This window comes from Protobothrops mucrosquamatus, unplaced genomic scaffold (genome assembly GCF_001527695.2).
Source record: "Protobothrops mucrosquamatus isolate PMUCROS unplaced genomic scaffold, P.Mucros_1.0 scaffold_257, whole genome shotgun sequence".
In the NCBI taxonomy this organism is placed as follows: domain Eukaryota; kingdom Metazoa; phylum Chordata; class Lepidosauria; order Squamata; family Viperidae; genus Protobothrops; species Protobothrops mucrosquamatus.
This window is the reverse complement of record NW_015386333.1, coordinates 1,767,346-1,786,299: the sequence shown is the minus strand read 5'-3', so window position 1 is coordinate 1,786,299 and position 18,954 is coordinate 1,767,346. Positions and strand designations below refer to the sequence as shown.

At 38.1% G+C, this 18,954-nt stretch overlaps 1 protein-coding gene across 1 annotated transcript in view; it reads left to right on the top strand.

Annotated features, from left to right (window-relative positions):
• Nucleotides 1-8,172: 8,172 nt before the first annotated feature.
• LOC107302387 (cytochrome c oxidase assembly protein COX18, mitochondrial) overlaps nt 8,173-18,954 on the top strand; it is a 46,895-nt gene continuing 36,113 nt past the window's right edge. Inside the window, exons 1-3 of the mRNA XM_015831487.1 lie at nt 8,173-8,537; nt 9,310-9,410; nt 10,821-10,984. Coding sequence (XP_015686973.1) covers nt 8,199-8,537; nt 9,310-9,410; nt 10,821-10,984 — 604 coding nt within the window. The 5' untranslated portion in view covers nt 8,173-8,198. The remainder of the gene's footprint in view (nt 8,538-9,309; nt 9,411-10,820; nt 10,985-18,954) is intronic.

The following is an 18,954-nucleotide window of genomic DNA, read 5'->3' as shown; positions in this document are numbered from 1 at the left end:
TCTAAAAAGAATAAGGAAAAGAAATGACTACAGTTAAAGCTGAGAGAAGAACTTAAAAAATTGAAACTAGGGTTACAAACAGACCCACAAAAGAAAGTGCTCAAGAAACAAATGGAGATAATAAAGCATAAATTAAACCTGGCTGAGACGGAAATAATGGTTCAACAGATTAAACAGACTAAACAGAATTTCTTTGAAAATGCTAATAAACCGGGGAGATGGTTAGCATATAGATTGAAGAAAGAAAAAGAAAAAAGAATGATAAATAAGCTACAAGATTCAAAAGGAGAATTACAGTTCCAAAATGATGCAATGAAAAAAATTATTAAAGACTACTATGAGATACTTTATAAGGCAGAGGAAGTTCTTAAAGAAAAAATACAGTTGTACTTAAAAAAAGCAGACTTGCCAAAAATCCCAGAGAATATTTGAAATATACTAAATGGAAATGGAGATTATAGAAGCCATAAAAAAGCAAAAAAAAGATAAGACTCTGGGCCCAGATGGACTTCCCGCAGAATTTTATATAGCATTACAAGATGTATTAAGCCCGACTTTGAAAGAACTGTGTAATGAAATCTTTTTGGAGACTAAAATACCAAAGTCGTGGACTGAAGCTGCTGATATTACCTTAATACTTAAAGAAGATACTGACCTCACACAAATAAAAAACTATAGACCAATATCGCTATTAAATGTGGATTATAAAATCTTTGCTTCGATAATGGCAGAAAGGATTAAGAAATTTTTGACTGAATTTATACACACAGATCAAAATGGCTTTCTACCTAAAAGACAGATAAAAAAAAACTTAAGAATGATTTTGGATGTTTTACAGTATTATGAAAACCATTCAGGGAAACAAATGGCATTAATATTTCTTGATGTGCAAAAAGCATTTGATAATCTAAACTGGCAATTTATGTTCCAGCAGTTGGTGGAAATGGACTTTGGGAAAAATTTCATAAATGCAATTCAAACAATCTACCATAAACAAACGGCTAGAATAATTTTAAATGGAGATTATACAGAAAATTTTGATATAAAAAAAGATACAAGACAGGGATGTCCATTATCCCCATTGTTATTTATACTAACATTGGAAGTATTGACTATAAATATTAGACAAGATATAGAAATTAAAGGATTGGAGATAAAAGATCAAAAATATAAATTACAAACCTTTGCGGATGACTTGGTTTTTATCTTAGAGGAGCCACTTGAAACAACCACTAAATTGTTGGAGAAAATAGAAAAGTTTGGAGAAGTGGCAGGCTTGAAAATAAACAGAAAAGACTAAAGTATTAACAAAGAACTTAACAGATAAACAGAAAAGTCAACTTACAAAAAAGACAAAACTGCAAATGGTTAAAAAAGTTAAGTACTTAGGAATCTACTTAACAGCAAGATGTGTAACATTAAAAGAAGACAACTATGAAAGATTGTTAAAACAAATAAAATTGGACTTGGAAAAGTGGAAAAATCTTCAACTGTCATTGTTAGGAAGAATAGCTACAGTGAAAATGAATATCTTACCGAAAATACTTTTTTTATTTCAAACGATTCCTGTAAAATTGGGAAAGGTCTTTTTTGATGACCTAAATGCAACAATACTGAGATTTATTTGGCAAGGGAAAAAAGCACGAATTAAAGTGAAAATGCTACAAGAAGCCAAAGATAGTGGAGGATTTGGACTCCCAGACTGGAGACTATATTATCAAGCAGCTATTTTACCATGGCTTAAAGAATGGATAACGCTGAGAAATGAAAGACTACTGTACCTAGAGGGGCATGACCTACAAATTGGTTGGCATGCCTTCCTATGGTACGGGAAGAATAAAACACACAGATATTTTCAAAACCATTTTATAAGGAATACACTTCTTTTAGAATGGGAAAGAATAAAGGGGAAAATTTATATTAAGCTACCTGAATGGCTTTCAACAATGGAAGCTTTTGCTTACCCAAATTTAATTAACTAAGACAAAGTCGTGACTTATAAAGATATCTTGGATAATGAAGGAAAATTGAAAGATAGACAAGATTTACAACGACAAGGTATTGATTTAGCATGGTGGCCATATTTGCAAATTCAAATGAGATATGAAAAAGATGTAAAGACAACAGGATTTTATAAAGAACAGGCAGAATTTGATCAAATATTGTTAAAAACAGATGAAAACTTGATTAAGAAACTATAGATTTCTGCTAAATTTAAAGATGGAAGAAGAACAAGTAAAAGAAACAATGATAGCATGGGCAAAAAACTTTGGATATTCTATAGATTTGGAAGACTGGCAAAAATTATGGGATAGAAATATTAAATTGACTAAAGCAGTCTCATATAAAGAAAATTTGTATTAAATGTTTTATAGATGGCATATGACACCAGTAAGATTAGCGAAAATGTTTAAAAATACTTGAATAATTGCTGGAAATGTAAACAAAGACCAGGTACTTACTATCCTATCTGGTGGACATGCCCTAAAACAAAGTTTTGGCTTAAGATACGTACATGATTGGAAAAGATGATTAAAAAACAGATTTAAACGAGAACTGTTTTTGTTAGGAATATTAGGACCTAATTATGAGAAGGAGAATGAATATTTAATATTGCATGTACTGACAGCAGCCAGAATAGTATTTGCCCAATACTGGAAAAATGAAAACTTACCAACTGAAGACACTTTAATTAAGAAAATCTTAGAATGTGCAGAAATGGATAGATTGACTTTAGAGATTAAAGAGAAAGAAGATTCACTTTTACCAATGGTTAGGAAAACGAACTAGTGAGAAACAAATGTGATATGTTATTTTGAATATATATTAGTAAGAAGAATGATATGCATTGATTAATTGATACTGTTTATGATTATTGTTTATTACACTTACTACAGTGTAATAACTATCACTATATCAACTATTGTTAATTGAACATATGTACCCGGACAATAGACTGTTTGCTAAAGATTGAAAATGTTATTGGGGGATAACCCCAATGTTGATCCCAACCCTGTCCTAATCCCAATCCTGATCCCAACCCCACCCTAAACCTTAATCCCTATCCCGATCCTATTTTATCCCCAACCCTATAAAACTCAATAAAATCTTTTTAAAAAAGGCATTTGATAATGTTTCCTGGTAATTTATGACTCAAGAACTAAAAACAATGATCTTTGGACAAAACTTTATAAATATGATTGAAACAATATACCACAAACAAACAGCAAAAGTGATTGTAAATGGAGACTATACAGAGAATTTTGAGATAAGAAAAGGTACAAAACAAGGATGTCCACTATCTTCATTGTTATTTATCCTAACTTTGGAAGCTTTAAATAGAAATATTAGGCAAGATACGAAAATTAAAGGACTAGAAATAAAGGGTGAAACTTACAAACTGCAAGCATTTGCAGATGACTTGGTATTCATCCTAGAACAGTGGTGGCGAACCTATGGCACGGGTGCCAGAGGCGGCACTCAGAGCCCTCTCTGTGGGCACGCGCGCTATTGCCCCAGTCCTAGGCCTTCAGCTGGGTTTTATAAAACCTTTTCACTTTAGGCCTCCGCCGCGGCATGCAAAAAAAAAAAGGTTCAATCAATCAGTGAATTTCAACTTCTTGGGGGGGGGGAAGATCTTGCAAAGTTAGAATTGATTGATTGAACTTTTTAGTCCCACCCAGTCTGCCGTTACCATCGAAGCCACGCCCACCCAATGGGCCACACCCACCCAATGGCCACAACCGCTTGGCACCCGACGACGCATAAGTGGGTTTTGGGTTGCAGTTTGGGCAATCGGTCTCTCTAAAAGGTTCACCATCACTGTCCTAGAAGAACCTTTAGAGATGATTCCTAAATTATTGGAAAAGATAAAACAGTATAGAGAGATAGCAGGACTGGAAATTAACAGAGAAAAAACTAAAGTGATAGTAAAAAATCTCACAGATAAACAAAAAAAAACCAAATGTCATAAAAATTGAATTACAAATAGTCAAAAAGGTTAAATACTTGGGAATATATCTAACAGCATGATGTTCAACAATAAAAGAAGATAACTATATAAAATTACTGAATCAAATAAAACTGGACCTGGAAAAATGGAAAACTTGTAATTGTCGATGTTAGGAAGAATTGCTACGGTAAAAATGAATATATTACCAAAAATATTGTTTTTATTCCAAACGATACCTATAAGACTAGAGAATTTTTTTTGAAGATTTAAATTTACTGATTTTGAAATTTATTTGGCAAGGAAAGAAAGCTAGAATCAAACTGAAAATGTTACAAGATGCTAAGGAAAATGGAGGTTTTGGCTTGCCAGAGTGGGTTTTATATTATCAAGCATCTGTACTAACATGGGTAAAAGAATGGATAACTCTTAGAAATAAAAGGTTGTTATATTTGGAGGGACATGAATTACAACTTGGTAGGCATGCTTTCTTATGGTATGGAAAAAAAATTCGTAAGTATTTTCAAAACCACTACATAAAAAACCCATTATTACTAATATGGGGAAAAATAAAATGTAAAATATACTTGAAAATTCCAGGATGGCTTTCAACAATGGAAGCATCTGTACATCCAAACTTAGTTAGTTTCGAGAAAATATGGACATATAGAGATATTCTAAATTCTGAAGGGAATTTAAAATCTAAGCAGGAGATGGAAAATCAGGGTATTGATCTATCATGGTGGGCATTTTTATAAATGCAAGTTAGATACAATAAAGATGTTAAACTGTACGGATTTTATAAAGAGCAGACCTTGCTTGATTTGATATTATAAGAAATTAAGAAAATCTAAGTTTTTTTGAATTTGAAAATGGAAAATGAACAAGTTAAAGAAACAATGATAACATGGGGAAAGAATTTTGGATATAATATAGATTTAGAAAAATGGCAAAATTTATAGGAAAGAAATTATAAATTGACAATGTCAACTTCTTACAAAGAAAATCCATAAAAATGTTTTATAGATGGCCACCAGCAAGATTAGCAAAAATGTTTAAAAATATGTCAGATAGATGTTAGAAATGCAAACACAACTCAGGTACTTATTATCATGTATGGTGGATATGTGTTAAAGCAAAGAGGTATTGGACAAAAATACATACTTGGCTAGAAAAGATGTTGGGAAAACATATAGATTTTAAACCTGAACTTTTTTTATTAGGTATAATGCCAGAAAAGATAGATAAAAAAGTAAATACTTGATTCTACATGTGATAACACAGGCAAGAATCATATTCGCACAACACTGGAAAAATGATGAAATACCACCAGAGGAAGAAATAATAAAAAAAATACTAGAATGTGCGGAAATGGACAGACTTACTTTGAGGTTGAAAGAAATAGAAGAAACAGAATACTTTCAAACGTGGGACTTATTTTATCAATGGTTGGAGAAAAGAATAAAGGATTAGGAATTAAATTTGTATTAATGAATGATAAACTCAGACAACACGTTTGTTGAATAAGTACTACTGAATTGTATGAAAAAGTTAATAAAAACTTTATTAAAAAAAGGAATTCCAATTATTGGAATCCAGAAGACCCTTCTCTGCCGCAGCACCTGTCCTTTGGAAAATCCTGCCTCCAGAGTAATATCTGCCCTCAATCTCCTTTCCTTCTGTAGGAACCTAAAGACCTGGCTCTACAAGTTGGCCTGGGGTCACAATGGGAGAGTTCAACTCTGGAGGTAGCTGCTAGATCAGAGGTGCCCAACCTTTTGGGCACCAGGGACCTGCTACTTGGAGAAAGGTTTTTCTGTGGACTGGAGGGGGTGCAGTTTTGTGTGCAGCCTGCATCCTGTGAATGGGGCTTTCCTTGTTTGTGCGGACCGGTTGCTGGCATGCTGCAGCCCAGTACTGGTCCACAGACCGGGGGTTGGGGACCTCTGTGCTGGATTGACTGCAGACTCCAACTCCCCACATGCCCATTTTTTTAAGTATTCATATTGATGTATTTTCTTTGTTTTCTTTATTATATTTTTTATTTTATTGTTCTATTACTTATCTTTGCTTTCACTTTGTTTAAACTTCCTTTTTATGCCTTCCTTTTTTATTGTAAGTCACCTAGAGTGGCCCTATAGTGACATAAGTGGTAAATACATTTTAATAATAACAGAAAAGTGGCATGGGAAGATAAAGTATTACATGGCCAGTACATTAAAAAAACAACCAGGTACATGGCTAAGTGCAGGAAAGTTGAAGAAAGAGACAGAGGAACTAATTCTGGCTGCACAAGACCAAGCCTTAAGAACAACTTCAAACAAAGCCAGAATTGAGAAGGCAGCAACAGATAGGAAGTGCCACCTCGGCAAAAAAGCTGAAGTAACAGTTGATGCAAGAAGATTGCGCAGATTGACTACAAACAATGGTATAACAAAGTAGCAACAATGAAAAATGTAAATGTTCGTTTGTTCAAAATCTTAAATCTCCGAAAGTTCTTCACCGATTGCTTTGAAATTTTGACACAACATTGCATTCAAATACGCGCGTGTTTTTATATACCTATATTATATAGATGTCACACCTGTGACAGGTAAAACATGCTTTTTTAAAAAACAGCGCCATCTGTTGGACATAAAAGCAACACACGCTACATATTACAAACGTGCGCTTTCTCTTTTCTTTTTTTCCATTTAGCCAGACTGAGCCACAGCGACACGTGGCCGGGTACAGCTAGTTATCAATAAGAAAGACAAAATCCATGGCCAGATTCATGAGTTTTTTAATAACATGAATTTTTAAACTAAGCATAAAAATAATATTTTAAAATTATTATTAAATTAAATCTTTTATACTTTCCAATTCAAATGGTTTACAAAATTCTAGTAATAACAGTACAATAAAAATTGTTTGACGGTAAAGAAATCAATTACTAAAAATAACTTTCCTGATTTTTTTTCATAGTCAGAGAAATCTGATACAAGATATAATGAATCAGAGTTCATTATCAAAGCAACTTCATAATATTGCAATAAACTAAAATGTTTACATATGCTCAGCTCTACAAGTGACCACATCACTGTTTGGCATGACACTGAAATTGCTAGTTTAGTTCAGTACTGACTGAATTTATGTAAATAACAAAATTGAATTTGATTTTGGATTTGAATTTGATATTCTAAAAACATTAAGTCACATATGCAAAAATCAGACACATGCCATGAATTGTACATAGACACCTAATGGGAGTGAAATAACTTCCCAGGTTACAATCACTTTTGTAAATAAATGTAAATGAATGCTTGAACTGAAAATATTATTAATGCTCTTGGATAAGAAAATATCCCCTGCAGTTTACTTGAAAAGCAGAGATCCAGGGAATACCTTTATAATCACAAGCATCCTGATTATCATTGCAACAAAGGTTTATAAATAAAAATGTGCCTAGGCCTATAATTTTTTTTAAATGGCCCTGACTAACATTGCTATCCCTCTGGAAATTATTATGGATGAACTGGTATGATAAGACTCATATAATCTTTTTCTTTTCTGCTTATTTTTGCAAATCAAAGTGCACATCGGCATAGAAAAAAAGGGAGGTTCCATATTAGAAATAGTAATAATCAAATGACTTGATGAAGGGGTTCATCTCTCCTTCCTGCTCATTTCATACAATTTTCCTTGAAGATAACTTTCCGTAGTTTGGGCTAATGTATAGAGGGGATACTAGATAATATACCGCAGAGAGAGAATCAAAAATGTTCTTTCTTGGATAACCTTCCCTGCAATCTCAGCCTTATTTGGCCTCATTATAAGAAGCCGCGCTTTTTCAAATCAAGGCTATCGGTAAACAATATTTAAGCCTGAGGCCAAAATTATCGCTTTACATTTCTCGTTGAAAAAAATGTATTACCAATCCAATCTTTATTTTTTTAATCTAATTATTTAGTCAAAAACAATAAAATAGCTCATTCTTCACCCAAAGCGATTCCATGTGCAAAGAAGAAAAAAAAAAAACAGGAAGGAATACACAGGCGCGCACAGCTGAAAATCGTCAGCTGTATAATCCTCCACTTCCGCTCAAGCAAAGCGCCAAAGACGCCTTCAAAAACCGGAACCGGAACTTTCAAAAGCTAACGCCAATATTTCTCAATCTGAGATGTGCGGGCTTCAATTTCTAGATAAATTACCCAATCAAATATTAGCCTAGGCCTTGACGATAGGGGGCATACGCATTCTGATCAGCAATATGGCGTCTTTTGCTGGAGCGAAAATGGCTGTTATCGTCTACGGGCTGCGCTCCCGCTCCTGCCTCGACGTCCTTTACCGTTGTGGGGGAGCTCGATTCCTTTGTACGCCCACGCCCGCCGGGGGTGTCGAACAAAGCCACAGAGACCCTTCCTGGGTTGGAACCTGGTATGAGACGTTGTCTTCGTCGGTACCTGTCGCGACGGTAGAATCGGGTTTGATAGCTATGCAGGCCGCATCTGGACTGCCCTGGTGGTCCACGGTGTTAGCAGCTACCGCCATCCTGCGCACTGGCCTCACCCTTCCTCTCAGCGTCTTCCAAAAGCGCGTCGTCGCCAGCGTGAGTTCCAAAATGAGGGGTCGCCACTGAGCATTGGCAGAGGGTTCTTGTCCTAATAAAATGTGCTTTATTTACGAAATGTGGAATTAAAGGAACAGGTGCTGCTTCCGAGGAAAGTGGGATGCACGTTTTTTATACTGATTGATATTAAATTATGACAGCATATAAATAGGAAAATTTAGATGTGTAGTCCAGATTCTGCTAAGATCTTTATGTACTTGTGAAAAACGTGACAGCACAAAGAGGGTGGTATCTACATGATCATTAATCAGATTCTTTTGGATTTGCATGCCATGGTGAGTAACATTCAGTTTGCCTCATCTAAAAATAACAGTATCAAATATATGAAGTGATATGGATATTCCGATGCATTGAGATTTATGGAATATATTTAGTTTAATTCAATTATGAAAGCAAGGTCTTTAGTCTGAATGTCTGTGCGTCTTCCTTTTCCTTTTTTCTTTTTTCTATTGTGCACAATACTTTTTCTTAGCATACTGTATTCATCGTATTTGTCATCCTCCACAAGGCCTTCTAACATTTCTCATTTTGCCTTTTCATTGTTTGTACTTTATGATATACACTAAAACCTCCATTAGAAGGGAAGATAACCTTAACACAAATCTTGTGAAAAATGTCACATGATGTATAATGTAGTGTTAAGGTGCTGACCTAGAAACGAGGAGACTGAGTGAAGCATATATCTTTAGAAGATAATACCTGAGAAAGTGTGTACTTTATATAACTAAGACTTCTATATCTTTTCAGCTAGTTAGAAAAGTTGCAGCCTGAAATTGAATACTTAGCCAAACAGCTCCGTTATGAGGTTTCACTTTCTGCAAAGCAATACCATTGGTCTGAAAAGGAGGCTAGGTAAGATCATTTGAATACTGTCTCTAATAATCCTATAAAATACCAATATATGTTTCAGTATTTCATATTTGAATTGATTATCTGAGATTACAAATTTACATATTTGCAAGTACTTTACTACATCCTATTATTTGTACAGTAATCCTATTGTAGGTCTCACTCTGGGATTTGGCCTCCTTTTCTATATTTTTCTTTCAGCTATTTGTACATTTTCTGATTAGCATTTCATAGAAATCTAAGTAAATTGTTTCTTCTGATCTTTCCTCCTTTATTCAAAATATTTTCTTTACACTCCCATTAACTGTTTCCAAATTTGACTATATAGATCAGTGATGGCAAACCTTTTAGAGACCGAGTGCCCAAAAACTGGCCCGCCCCCGCTTCACCCCCTGCCCTGCTCCCACTCTGCCCTCCCATCCCCCGCCCCACCTGCCCGCAGAGCCACTCACTGCGTCCAGAGCCCGCCGCAGATTGCCCAGGCAGCCCAGCAGCGCTATGGCGGTCACGCCCTCTGCCCGCGCCCTGCGGCATCAACTGCATGATGGGGTGTGAGGGCAGAGTCTTGGCTACGCTGCCTGGCTGCCATGTCCTTGGCTGCGCTGCTCCGCGTGGGCCACGCTCGGGTGACTCTCCTTCAGGGGGGCTGCTGGAGAGGAGGGGATCGCGGGGGAGGCGAGGCTGGGACAACGGCACGTGTGCCCACAGAGAGGGCTCCGAGTGCCGCCTCTGGCACCCGTGCCATAGGTTCGCCACCACTGATATAGATTGTTTGTACATATAATGTACAAAATTCATTTGAAGCATTTGTCCAGTTTTTCTGTCAAAAGTTTCTCAGAGTCACTCTCATATCAATTAAAATTAAAGAATGCAATCTCTGCTTTCAGGTATACAATATAGAAAGCATCTCTTTTAAGAAAAAGAGGGTGAGGAATAAGTTTAGTTTCCAAATTTTACAGTATCTGTTCTTACTGTGACAACCAGGAATAAAAATGGAATGTCATTAGCCATTATTTCTCTATGAATAATTTAAATCTTGGAGACTTTTTGCTGCCATCCTTAATCTTAACATTTTAAAAAACAGGTGCTCATGTTGTTATTGAATTATCTCCTGATAATTAGCTGCTCCTAAAAGTCAAATGTTTTCCACAGGTAGTTACATTAAAAATAGTCCAAAATTAATGGTTATAGTTCCACAAGGAATAGCTTTAATATAATGTGCTATTTTTTCTTACCTTAGAAACATTGCTAAATTCTAATTCTAAACAATCTCCCTATTGCAACATTTAAAGTCAAGATAGGCTTCACTTGCTATGTACTGAAGTTCTATTGAACTCGGTATAAGTAACCACTTTAGTTCATGGACTGTGCTGTTAATCTATAATATTATCTTTTATTTGTCTTTCCATCCAGGGCATGCTACAGGAGAAATATAAAAAGAATAATTTCAGAGTTATATATTCGAGATAATTGTCACCCTTTCAAGACAACCCTGCTCATATGGGTACAGATTCCAATATGGGTCTTTGTTTCCATAGCTTTGCGTAACTTAAGTACTGGCAGAGGAGATTCTGAAGGTAACAGTTTTGTAGTACTACTTTAAATATATTGTGTTTTCTAAAAATCTTTTCTCAGTGATTTACGTTCTTAAAAGAAACATTTCTTTTCAGACTTAAGATTTTTTTTTAGCTTTGCCATTAAATATTTTTTATTCTGGGGATGATTACAGCAAGTATAATTAATTAAGCTGGTATACTGTTTGATTCGCAATGACTAGGTAGTTCACAATAGCCAAATAAAGACATTATAATAAAATGGCAAATATGACAGATGGAATGAAGCAGGGAATCTTGCTCTCCTTCACTCTCACCAAAGCTTGGTGAAAAGCCAGGATTTCACCGGTCTTCTGAACAATAGCAGAGAGGTCCATCCAAATCTTTTTTGGGGGGGAGAAAGGGGGGCCATTCCAGAAACAGAATAATGTAGAGAAAACATATTCCTGAGTCCTTTTAAATGGAAGCTGGAGCATAGCAACTCTGCAAGATCAAAGTGGTCAGAGGCCACTTTGGGAGGAGGCAATCCCTCAAGAAACCAGACCCTATGCCAGTGATGGCGAACCTTTTAGAGACCAAGTGCCTAAACTGCAACCCAAAACCCACTTATGTATCATCGGGTGCCAGGTAGGCATGGCCCATTGGCTGGGTATGACCATTTAGCTGGGTGTGGCCAATTGGGCAGGTGTGGCTGTGGTGGTAGCGGCATACTGGGTGAGACTAAAAAGTTCAATCAATCCCAACTTTGCAAGATCTTTTTTTTTCCGCAAGAAGTTGAAATTGATTGAACTTTTTTTTTTTTTTTTTGCACATGGTGGAGGCCTAAAGCGGAAAGATTTTATAAAACCCAGCTGAAGGCCTAGGACTGGGGCGACGGCGCGTGTGCCCACAGAGAGGGCTCTGTGTGCCACCTGTGGCACGCGTGCCATAGATTCGCCACCACGGCCCTATGCCATGTATATTTTATAGATAACCAGCACCTTGAATCTCTCCCAGAAGCAATCTGCCAACCAATGCAGGAGGTGTGAAGCAGAAGTGTTACATGAGCATACTGAGAAATGCCATCACTGCTTCCATTGCTGCATTCTGACAAGTTGAAGCTTTTGAGTGGTCTTCAGCGACAGCCCCATATAGAGCACATTGAAGTAGTTGAACCAGTAGTGCACGAGTGACTGTCTGAAGACCCCCAAGTCTAAAAAATTGCATAACAGGAACATCAGGTAAAGTTGTGCAAAGACCCTTCTAACCACAGCTATCACCTGTTCTTCATGCAGGACCTGGGAGTCCAGGCAGACTTCCAGGTTGTATACCAACATGGAAAAGCAAAATGGTATGCCTTTGAAAGACAAAGATGGAATATCCTGAGATCTGGTTAGTCCAAATACTCCTACCCACTTGCTCTTGGTAGGATTGAGTTGGGGCTAGTTTCTTTTCCAAACCTCTTCCAGACACTAGGATAGAATCTCACCAGCCTCACTTAACTGCCCTGGATATATATTATTATATAAATGGGTATCATCAGTATATTGATTAAATCAATTAAATCTTTAAATCAGCGGTTCTCAACCTATGAGTCGCGACCCCATTTGGGGTCGATCGACCATTTCACGGGGGTCGCCAAGCAAGGCTGTCCGCCATTTTTTTTTCCCTTTTCCGGCGGGTGCCTTACCTCCCTTGAGCTGGGCCAGCTGGTGGTCGGCCTGCTCCGTCTCTGCCGCTTGCCAGCTACGCCTCGGCCGGCGGAGGGGGCAGAACCACGCATGCGCGGCGCTCCCAGGCAGGGAAAGTCCTCGACTTACGACCGGTTGGGTAGTCCTCGACTTACGACCGGTTTAGTCCTCGACTTACGACCGGTTTAGTCCTTGACTTACGACCGGTTTAGTCCTCGACTTACAACCGGTTGGGGGTCGCGGCATTAAAAAGGTTGAGAACCACTGCTTTAAATGCTGATGGTGCTAAACCCAAACTGACAGATCACTTCACCAAATGGTTTCAGTGTATTTGTAAATTGCTGGTAGAATAAAAAAATACTCTAAGAAAAAGAAGAGACTTTAAGATATATAACACCTACGGTATATAGAATCAAGACCACATATAAATAAATTGCTACTAAAATATTATATGAAGACTGAACAAGTCAAACATTGCATAATAAAATGGATACAAAATTTTAAAAGACGCAAATATAACAGTATACTAAAAAAATATGGAAAAAAAATAAAATTTATTCCAAACTATAATTTAAGGGGAAATTGTTGTTAAATGTTTTACAGATGGTATAAAACATTAACAGAAAAAGAGATAAATCACAGAACAAAAATAAACATTTTATACAGGTAGTCTTTGAGATATGACCCTCACTTAATCGCCATTTTAAGTTAAGACCCCTCCCCCCCAAAAACTAGATATGATCCCGTTTTGAAGTTACAACTGCAGCACCCTGTGAACATTCATCCTTATGAATGGGAGGGATGCTGCAGGCCCTCCCATTCCTTCCCCACTAGGAACCCCTTAGCACTTAGGCCAGCTCCCCACATGTCTGTCATCCATTGTACACTTATTTTTTGAAAATCTCTGGATCTCATGTTGGGCAAAACCACTCATGCATGGGCTATGTAGCTGCCTCCCAAAAGCAGCTGCCATTGGCAGCTGGGCTCTTCCCCTCCACTGGGCTACTTTTAGCTTTGCAAAGTTTTCTGCTTGTCTGCTTCTAGACCAGCTAACAGGCCTCACAGGACCTCCTCTACCCATGAGGGACCCTATGTTTCACTTAATAACCTGCATGTTCATTTATGGGCCACATCAGGAAGAACAGATCATAGGGGTTGTTAAGCAAAGCCCATCAATACGAGGTTTAATGGGCAGGCTTGATTACAGTCACTAATTGTAATAACTAATTTTCATTTCCCTTATAAATCTAAGTCCTAAATATTAAATCAATTAATATCTTTTAGAGTCTCCTTAGCCCATTAAGTAGGATTTTAGGCTCTTCTGTTATAAGCCAAAAAGACAAAATCCCATTTTTTTAAAGTCTAACTCTAGCTTTATTTTTTTACCAAACCGGCTTTCATACTAGTGCCTCTAAATCTTCAAGTGGCTCTCCCTTCATTCCTACACTTGTTATTTGAATCAAGGGAGACCATTCAGTTATCAATTTTTCAAAGGAACTGGTCCCTTTATCATCATTGAACTGTTGCCCTAATACCGTGGTGGCGAACCTATGGCATGTGTGCCACAGGTGGCACGCAGAGCCCTCTCTGTGAGCATGCGCATCGTCGCCCCAGTCCTAGGCCTTCAGCTGGGTTTTATAAAACCTTTTCGCTTTAGGCCTCCGCCGCCATGTGCAAAAAAAAAAAAAAAGGTCCAATCAATCAATTTCAATCTTCTCGCGGGAAAAAAATCTTGCAAAGTTGGAATTGCTTGATTGAACTTTTTAGTCCCACCCAGTCTGCCGTTACCACCGCAGCCACGCCCATCCAATGGGCCATACCCACCCAATGAGCCACGCCCACCCGGCATCCGACGATACATAAGGGTTTTCAGTTGCAGTTTGGGCACTCGGTCTCTAAAAGTTTTGCCATCACTGCCCTAATAGTTCAAATCTCCATGTTTGGTTTAGAATATTTGTTGTCAGTTCAGTCTGGTCTTCTTCTTCTTCCGGTTTCATCTAGCTTGAGTAAAAAGTTATGTCCACTGTTGTAATTGTTGGATTGTCTAGGTTATTTAGATTCCTGATGTGTTGTACTTGTTCCATCTTAGTGTTGCTTTCTTTGGTTTCTGTTGCTTTTTGAATTGCAGATTCTTTAATTGAAATCAGAGTTTGACTGTCAAAGTTCTCAGTAGATTGTCCTTGTTTTTCTATAAAATCCTCTTTGATATTAATTTGGTCTTCTTCTGTTGTTTTTTGGGCTGTAGGTTCATCCACTGGAATCTGGGCTCCATTTTGTAAATTTAAAGTGGCACCTTTGTCTTTCAGTCTGGAATTCATTAGCTCAGTAGCTTCAAGGATTTTTTCTAGTATAAGTTTATAGTTAAGTTGTGAGTAGTATTCGTCCATTTCTATGGTGTTTACAAATAGTCCTTTAGTGGAGACTATTTTTAATAAGAGTCAGTGAATGTCCATCTCCACTATTCCTAGAATTTGTTTTCACCACCCAGCTGTTTCAAATTCTTATCTTTTTTAGATAGTACCAAGGACAAATCTAGACAATAAGCAATTCTCACAGTCAAAAGAATTCACTTGCTATTCCATGCTTCGCCACAAGATGTCCCCGCTAGCATGTAAAGTCTTTTTCCAAACTCACATTAGGCTTTTATCTGATTAAAAAAAAAAAAATCCAAGTTAACACGTGAATAAAGTGATAGGTCCCCATAGAAATGGGAACTTTTTGGGACGCCAAATATCCAAAAGGTGCAAGTCCGGTTATTCAATTGTTTAGTTGTTCTTTTCTTATCTTTTCAAAGCTTTATTTTCCCAAAGTATGCAGACGCTGCAATGTTAAAAGGGGGGAAGAAGTTTCAAGAGGCTTTTACAGGAAGATAATTGGGATAGAAGAAAGGTAAGGTAGGGTCTCACCCAAATCCTCCGCGGTGCTTTTGTTGTACTTGGTGGTGATTTTGGCTTTCGGCTGGTATGGCTTAGTGATCGGCCATGTTAATGGCCGATCTTTTCTCCGTTGGTCCAAAGGAGCTGCCTCGGATCAAACGGAAGAGCTGCTGCCCTTCCGCGATCTGTTGAGGGTCCTCCTCATGGTCGTCACCCCTCCAGGGCGACTTTCGGCCCTTTTCAGGGTCTCCCGACGAAGGAAAACCGGACAGCGGAGAGAGCGCTCCCACCGTGTGTCCGCCGACGGCGCAATCGTAAACCGGAAGCCATTGATTGATTGCTTCTATGGACAGGTATCTTTTATACAGGTAACAAGCTAAGTGTCATGTGTCTGATTAACGAAACACTTAAAAGGACTTTTAGGCATATTTTTTCCTAAAAGCATTTATTAAGGTTACAGAGACGTCAGTACAGCATGGTGGAAATGCTTAGGTCTGGCTTCTTTTTCGTTACGCATATACATTCTAAGCATTTCCCCCCCTCCCCCTATTTTGGGGTCATGGTTCACATCTTCCAATCAACTTGGAAGATGTGATTTACTTCCGGTTTCTTTTTCCCGGGCTATCCTTATTCTCCTCCCTTTTTCCCTGTTGCCTGGTTTAACTATAAAAATACCAGACAGTTCTGCATATTGTCAAAGCAAGAATATACAGTATTTGCAGTGTTGACATCCGGCCCCCGTTACAAAAAGGATAGATCCTGTAAAGCAAACCAAAGCATATGTTAAGGGTTATCTTTCAGTTTGTTGGGGTGTTTCACATGAAACCTTTTGACCAATCTATTAGCCTTTACTTCACTGGATTTCACCCAGGTGGCTTCGGATAATGGGTATCCCTTCCATTGTACTAGATACTGCAATTTCCCTCTGAAAATTCTAGAGTCAAGAATACGTTTTACTTCATAGTGGGTCTGTCCTGCAACCATGAGGGGCCCAGGTGCCTTTTTTGGAGGAGGTCTTAACGTGGAGCCCCGATATGGCTTCAACAAGCTACAATGGAAAACTGGGTGAATTTTCCCTAAAAGTTTAGGGAGTTTTAGCTCTACTGTGACTGGGTTGATGATCCTTACTATAGGGAAAGGCCCCAAGAACTTTGGTCCCAATTTCTTGCTGGGCAACTTGAGGCGTAGATATTTAGTTGACAAATAAACCTTTTCCCCAACTTGGAATGTTCTTTGGGGAGCCCTCTTTTTATCAGCCTGCTTTTTATAGGTTTCAAAAGTCTTTTTTAAAGCAGTTTTTGTGTTTCTCCAAACTTCTTCCCACCCCCTCACCCACTGGTCAAGTGTCTGGGAAGCGGAGGGCATCTGAGGATATTCAGGTATTGGGTTGAATTCTTTTCCTGTGGCCACTCTGAAAGGCGTGTAACCGGTGCTGCTGTGCACAGAATTATTGTACGCCACCTCCGCAAAAGGGAGAAGATCAGTCCAGTTCGTCTGTTGGTAAGAAACGTAGCACCTAAGATATTGCTCCACCATTTTGTTAGCGGCTTCCGCAGCCCCATTGGTGGCCGGATGAAAAGCAGATGATAAACCTTGAGATGATCCAATTAATGTAAGGAAAGTTCTCCAAAACTTCGCTGTGAACTGCACCCCCCTGTCTGAAATTATCCACTTAGGGGCGCCATGCAGCCGGTAGACATGTTTCAGGAACAATTTGGCCAGTCGTCGGGCAGATGGGAGTCCTTTGCAGGTGATGAAATGAGCCTGCTTCGAGAACAGGTCTATTACAGTCCAGATGACAGTGTTTCCACTACTTTCAGGTAGGTCTACTATAAAGTCCATAGCTATTTCTCCCCATGGTTGAGAAGGGCCTGCCACGGGTTGCAGTAGTCCAGGGGTTTTCCCCGGGATTCTTTTCATTGTGGCACATACAGTACAACTTTTTACATAGTTTTCCACATCCTTTTTCAGCCCCGGCCACCAGAATTGTCGGCGGGTGAGGTGTAGGGTTTTCAAATATCCGAAGTGTCCAGCCTGTTTTACATCATGGCTATGTTTGAGAGCATTAAGACGGAGGGCTTCTGGCAAATATAGTTTTCCCCCATGTAAGCCAAACCATCCCTGCACGCTAGGGAGGTCTGATTATCTTTGAACCATTGGTCGGTGAGGAGTTCTCGTTTTATTTTCTTTGCTCCAGGGTCATCAGGATTGGGGACCCTGCGAGGTGTAAGTTGAGTGGCAGTTTGCGGATTGGGGATAATTGCCTCGTTAACCTCTTCCCGTTCGCTCTTGTATTGGGGTAGCCTATTTTGGGGTCATGGTTCACATCTTCCAATCAACTTGGAAGATGTGATTTACTTCCGGTTTCTTTTTCCCGGGCTATCCTTATTCTCCTCCCTTTTCCCCTGTTGCCTGATTTAACTATAAAAATACCACAGTTCTGCATATTGTGAAAGCAAGAATATACAGTATTTGCAGCGTTGACATCAAGATTAGAAGCACTCCCTTTAAGGACACTCAGCAAGATATTACTGTATAAGTCCAAATTAACCATCCAGTACAACTAGATAGAAGGATGGTTGGAGTCCTCGTTCATTAGTAGAAATGTCAGTCTTAAATCAAAATCAGGAATATTAGCAATCAAAATAAAGAAGAGCAATAACTACAACTTAATATTGAATTTTATAATAATTGCGTTTACAATTATTTACAATTATTTCAAAAATTACAAAATTTTATTTTAATGTATGACAATTAGTGTACATTCAAAGTGACAATAAAGTTATTATTATTCTATTATTATATTCTACACAGGAAGTATAGTCAATATTGATCCAGCTCCTAAAACAAGTTGATATTCGATACCCTTATTCCCTAGTCAACCAACCGAGTCAGAATATTCTGCTTTCGGGAGTCCTATACAAATTGTGATTTGGAACACAGCTGGCTGGAAAGAAGTAGTTGATATGGACTAGTGAGCTTCCTATCTAAATTTGATGTAATAGCCATCCAGGAAACCTGCCTAACTGAAGAGGATGAATTAGTACAACTTCCGGGCTTTCAGGAATGGGCTTCCCCTGCCTGAAAAACAAAGAATAAAGGGCAACTCTCTGGTGGACTATGTATTTTTATTAAGCAAAAAATGCAATGGCAATTATATAATGCTATAACATGAAGATAAGTTTTCATATTTTTAGTTGTGAAATTTAGATACGAGGAGTTTGAATTAATATTGGTACCGTATATTCTGGCGTATAAGACGACTGGGCGTATAAGACGACCCCCAACTTTTCCAGTTAAAATATAGAGTTTGGGCTATACTCACCGTATAAGACTACCCCTGTTCCAACGCACACCAAATAAAAATTAAAAAACAGATTTGATTTCAATATGGTAATTTTAATTCAAATGCTTATGACATGCAGGTACTTAGCAGGAAAACTGTCAC